This window comes from Quercus lobata, chromosome 11, assembly GCF_001633185.2.
Source record: "Quercus lobata isolate SW786 chromosome 11, ValleyOak3.0 Primary Assembly, whole genome shotgun sequence".
NCBI lineage: Eukaryota > Viridiplantae > Streptophyta > Magnoliopsida > Fagales > Fagaceae > Quercus > Quercus lobata.
The window spans coordinates 55,731,013-55,736,885 of record NC_044914.1 but is presented as its reverse complement, the minus strand read 5'-3'; the positions used below and the strand labels follow the sequence as shown (position 1 = coordinate 55,736,885).

The 5,873-nt window shown below is 35.0% G+C and overlaps 1 protein-coding gene across 1 annotated transcript; it reads right to left on the bottom strand.

Moving 5' to 3' along the window:
- Nucleotides 1-3,973: 3,973 nt before the first annotated feature.
- On the bottom strand, nt 3,974-5,500 carry LOC115967201 (serine/threonine-protein phosphatase 7 long form homolog). The gene is made up of 4 exons (XM_031086260.1): nt 4,977-5,500; nt 4,797-4,884; nt 4,323-4,706; nt 3,974-4,168 (listed from the first exon to the last, which is right to left on the bottom strand). The coding sequence occupies exons 1-4, from the start codon at nt 5,498-5,500 to the stop codon at nt 3,974-3,976; spliced, it is 1,191 nt and encodes a 396-aa protein (XP_030942120.1).
- Nucleotides 5,501-5,873: the final 373 nt, after the last annotated feature.

Genomic DNA, 5,873 nt, shown 5'->3' with positions numbered 1-5,873 from the left:
TATAGATATATAGAATAGGCAATGGCCTATGGCCCTTAAATGGGAAAAAAATCCTATTAACCAATAAAATATATTATATCTATCTTACTCTAGCTAACAATTATTTCTATTTTTAAAGTATTTGGAAATATCACTGAAAATATCTTACTGGATAGTGCATTTATGATTCAAAACCATCATCTAGTATTGTGCTATTAATGTACATGTTAACTTTGTCTTTTTGGTAGGTTCTGTTGGTGGAATGGGTTTCTGGCTTAGGAGTTTTGGTAGCTATTCATGTCTTGGTCTTTGAATATTGTATTTCTTGTTCCAACATCAATAAAATATCTGATTCATAAAAATTAAAATAAATAAATAAATAAAAAATCAATGTATTGCTTAAATTGGACATTGAAAAGTATGTAATTTTAGTAGAAATTCCATCTATCTGCAACAAATTTGTAGCCTTGGTCTACACTTGATTTCTTGCAGCAAGGTAGATATTTTACCATACTGTAGCTCTTATCTGCACATTTCGACTTTCTAAGAGGTTCATCAGTTTTGTGTTTTCAAGTTAACATATACTAACTCAGGGAGAGAGAGAGAGAGACCACTATTCTAAGTTCTTGGATGCTTGAATATGCAAGAGCAATGCTCCAAGGTGTGTGTGCCATTGTATTGGATAAATTCAAACGGGTAAAAAATAAAAACTTCTAAAGATACTACTCCATCAACTACTTGAATGAGTTGAATCTAGTATATGCAATACACTACATAAAGATTGATGTATAAAGCTTTCAAAAACGAAGGTAATTTATTTTCTCTATTAAATCAAGAGTCATTTTTTGAGCATTAGGGGCATCATATATATATATTTTTATGATGAATTGTTATCTTCTTAATAAGCCAATTGTTTGGTTAGTCCATAGAGTATGGTAACATAATAAGTATGTTAAAATCTTTTTTTTTTTTTTTTTGAGAAAGAAGTATGTTAAAATCTTGGACAAAGCAAAATACTTATTTCTCTAAATTTAATTATTTCCATGACTTTGTACCTAATCTGTGTTAGGCTTTCCCATGCACCATGTTCCTCGGGAATAAAAATGACCAATCCAACTACTTTGCTTGAGTACCTCCAAACTCATTGAAACACGCCTCTGCATGTTCTGCAAGCTCTCTCTTATAGTCATCTTCAACACGGAATTCCCATGCACCATGTTCCTCGGGAATAAAAATGACCAATCCAACTACTTTGCTTGAGTACCTCCAAACTCATTGAAACACGCCTCTGCATGTTCTGCAAGCTCTCTCTTATAGTCATATTCAACACGTGGTTGATTCCGTCTCTTTTGCATTTGAAAAGGTCAAGATTTCTCTGCATTAAATAGTTTGATATACAGTACAGATATGCAGTTCAGAGGCAATAAGTGCTGAAAGCATATTTTCATTGTTTGGGGTATTGTGAGAGAGAGAATCTGAATTAAAGAGAAAAATTACAGACCTATGCTCCTGTTTTCTGTCCTGCGTTTCAGCTCTCTTCTAGCCGCCCCCCTTTTTTTCTGTCTTTTTGGTACCCCTTTTCCCGAGTCTTTTGGGTTAAAATTGTAAAATTTAAAGTTAATTTACGTTATATTTACTGTTCGAAGTTAATTGAGAAAATAAGGAGAGAGACTGAATTTCAGTAATGGCGTTGCTGAAATTCAGCCAAAAAAGCAGGAGAGAGAATAAGGATAACGAAATTCAACCAGAAAGCAGGAGAAAGGAGAGAGAATAACAAAAAAGTAGGAAAGAGGAGAAAGAATAACCCAAAGCAGGAGAGAGGAGAGAGAATAACCAAAAAGCAGGAGAGAGGAGAGAGAATAACCAAAAAGCAGGAGGTAGAAAATGTTGAATTTCGGCAATTGAGTGCTCTTAAAATTTTAAAAAAAAAAAAAAGCAATAACGGCAATGTCATTGTCGAAATAGGGGAATAAATTTTTTTTTTTTTAGCAATTGTGATAATGGTATTGTCGAAAATGAGAAAAAAAAAGTGGTTTCGAAATCTCTAGAAGAGTAAAAAACAAGTTTCATGTCCATAATATTTTCACAATAAATCACATATAATTAGTCCACAATATTTTCACAATAAATCACATATAATTAGTTATTATTAGTTAAAAAAATTTGTGACAACTAATTGTGGCAATGACATTGCCAAAATAGGAAAAAAAATTTGTGGTAATACCATTGTCGAAATAGGGAGAAAAATAAAAGTGACAAACTACTTGAGGTAATTGCATTGTCGAAATAGAAAGAAAAAAAATTGGAAATACCATTGCCGAAATAAGGGAATAATTTTTTTTTTAGCAATTGTAACAATGGGATTGTCGAAAATGTGAGAAAAAAAAAGAGAAAAGGATTATGGCAATGGGATTTCCGAAATAGGAAAACAAATTTCGGCAATTCCATTGACGAAAATGTGGGAAAAAAAAAAGAAAGAATTGGGGAAAAAAATTTTCCCTATTTGGATTAGGCAATAGCATTGCCGAAAATGTGAAAAAGAAAAAAGAAAAAAAGGAGAAAAGGATTACGGCAACGGGATTGCCGAAATAGGAAAAAAAAAATTCCCCTGTTTCGGCAATACCATTGTCGTAAATGTAAATAAAAAATAAAAAATAAAAAAATAAAAAAAAATAAAAAATAAAAAAGAAAAGAAAAAGAGAAAAGGATTACGGCAATCCCATTGCCGTAATAGGAGGAAATATCTATTTCGGCAATAGCGTTGCCGTAAATGTAAATAAATAAATAAAAAGAGAAAATAGCAATGGGATTGTCGAAATTGAGGAAAAATTAAATAATTTTCCCCTATTTCGGCAATAGCGTTGCCGTAAATGTAAATAAATAAATAAATAAATAAAAAAGAGAAAACAGCAATGGGATTGCCGAAAATGTGGGGAAAAAAAAAAAATTTCCCCCACAATTTCGGTAATGCCATTGCTGGGGGAAAAATTTTTTTGGAGGAAAAAAAAAAAAATTTTTTTCCCCACAATTTCGGTAATGCCATTGCCGAAATTGTTGGGGAAAAAAAAAAATTTTTTCCCCACAATTTCGGCAATGGCATTACCGAAATTGTGGGAGAAAATTTTTTTTTTTCCCCACAATTTCGGTAATGTGCTATGTATAATGTGCTATGTATACTATTTAGGCATAATATTTTTTGCTACAATGATGCATAAATAATGATAATACTTTAATATATTTTTAATAAACAGTCATTTTACATTGATTAGTGATTGCGACGATGAGGTACATTCAATTTTTGTTGCGTTCCACAACATGGAGGATGCCTATTTTCTCGTTGTGGGTACCTTCGTGCTTGCACAGGACTTCTCCCCATGCGCCTCGGTTGTGTTCTAATATCAACCTCCGTTTGATAATTACCATAGTCATCATCTTCATTATCTGAAGACACCTCCATCTCTTGGGTATCTTCTGCATCTTCCCCACTATCCTCATTTGAGGCATCTTCCTCAAAGTCTGTTACAGAGGCCTCTTCTTCGGAGTTTGGAGCACATACCCATGTATTTTGTGGTGTGCAAAAATCACCAACATGAGGGGGTGGTTGGGAAGGTTGTGGTGTGCAGAAATCATAGTTGTACTGGCTATCTTGGCCATAATTGTATTGCCCAGCATAAGATGGAGGTGGCGATGGGTGATAGGAGGGAGGTGTTGAATTAGGTTGGGGATAATGGTCATAGCTAAACAAACCCTCAAATCCTTGTCCTATGGAAGTGGATGACCCAATTTGTTGATATAAATTCATGCAATACTCGTTGACATTAATTGGATTATACTCACTGAAGGTGGTTGGCTCATTACCAGCAAATGTTGATGGCCCAGCTTGGGTAGAGCTGTACATATTGTGTTGTGCAGAGGTGGATGGTCCGGCATCATCATTTCGGCATTGTCCACGTTGTGCAGAGGTAGATGAGTGGGTTTCAGTATAGGTTTGCGGCTATCTTCCTTGGCGCCTTTGTCGTCGCCTGAAGTTTGTCACCCTTTCAGTAGGGACGGAGGAAATATTTGCTTCCATTGATAACTTCAGTCGAGTAAGGCCCTCTACTATTGGTGGAAGGACTTGCTGTGCTGTGAGATCATTCCTCTGTTGATTTGCAACAGCTAAATTTAACATTTTATTGACCTCAGTTTGCTGCCGCAGAAAAAGGAAAATAACATATATTAGTGCAGTAATATTGAAAAAGTGAAAATAATAATTTATTATCAATATTAGTGCAGTATTTGGATGTGTAAATAACTTGTTATCAATATTAGTGCAGTATTATCGAAAAAGCTAAAATAATAACCTGGTATATATGGGCAGCCGCCTCTGGTGTTGTGAATAGGTGACCATTTTGCTGGTACCATGTTGCATAGTCCACACTTGAATCAAAATGGTCATCTCCAACTAGAAGTTCAGCTCGCATATTCCAACGCTCGTAGTATTGGTCATGCTGCATTCTCCAATTGACAGTGGACTTTCCTGTCAACTTTATACAATGCACAGATTTATCCAAATTGTCTATAGGCCACCTTGGACATCTTTGCAACAACCCAAACTGTTGCATGACTCTTTCTGGATGGTAATACTCTACAATTTGGAAGCACAGCAATGGCGCTGTTGTAGTCCATATATTTCTTTCTGCAAGACACCATGGATGCATATAGTTATCGTATAGTGTCCAAATAACCTGCAATTCCAATTACAATAACTATGTTATAATCAATCAAGACAATAATATAACTAGTAAATTAACCATTGATGCATTGTGATATATTACCTGTTTATTATTATGTGTATCGTGATTAGAACGGTATGAACGCAAAACATGCATTGGTGTATGAGTGAATGTTCTTTTGGTATTCCACCTATACACAATTAATGATTGTCATACAATATTTAGGGTTTGGAAGTATCAAGGATTACAAAATTGTATAGAAATAAAAAGTAAATATTATACCTGCAACCGTATGGGTCGTCGCCATTTAAATTTGTTGGATTTATTGGAATTGGGGTCAGATATGGAAGATGCTCCCATGCCCATAATTGTAATATGAAAACAGGACCTGCAATCTCCGTGCTTTTTTTAATAGCAGCAGTACACAGCTCTTTATAAAGGTAAGCTAGTGTAGCACTACCCCAGCTATATTCCCCAGCTACACCAAAGTCGTCTAACAGCTTGAGAAAGCAGCAATGCAATCTACTTTGGCTCTTATTTCCAAATAGTAAAGCCAAAACCTGAAACATGTATGCCCTAGCATGTTGTTGGGTTGTTATAGCATTGGCACCCTCTGGTAGGTTTGAGAATGTATCCCTTACCCATGTTATTTTAAGGCCACCAAATTTCAATGCTGTTTCAGGTGGTGTCACCCCAAGTAAATTACGACATTCTGTACTCCAAGTCAAATTTATTGGCCCGCACACTGCATTGCCATCAATAGGCAATCCTGTAAGGATTGCTATATCCTGTAGAGTTATAGTCATTTCACAATTAGGTAGGTGAAATGTATGGGTACTACATTGCCATCGCTCTACCAAAGAAGTGATAAGACTCCAATCAATATCTATATGTGGTAGGCGGGTAACACGGTATAATCTACATTGATGCAAATATGGGGCGATACGCTCGCCTAACTGCGGGAGGGGTGCAAACGATTGAGGTCGCACTCGTAAGGTGGAAACCTGAATTTTTATTTAAAAAAAAATATACAATGTTATATTGCTAATGTATAAATTATTTTCATGTAAATTGAATAATTGTATATATTATTAGGACATTAATAAATTTGGATCTTGCAACGTACATTGCCTTCCATTGCATCATTAGAGATGTGGTATTGTTGCTCCATTTCAAATA

What these genes read in the sequence shown, in the direction of transcription:
- LOC115967201 (XM_031086260.1), bottom strand. Translation starts at nt 5,500, where the DNA reads ATGACTATAACTCTACAGGATATAGCAATCCTTACAGGATTGCCTATT. An exon ending in ATACACATAATAATAAACAG is followed by an intron (nt 4,707 to 4,796) that starts GTAATATATCAC and finishes TTGGAATTGCAG; the next exon opens with GTTATTTGGACACTATACGA. An exon ending in CGGCTGCCCATATATACCAG is followed by an intron (nt 4,169 to 4,322) that starts GTTATTATTTTA and finishes TTTCTGCGGCAG; the next exon opens with CAAACTGAGGTCAATAAAAT.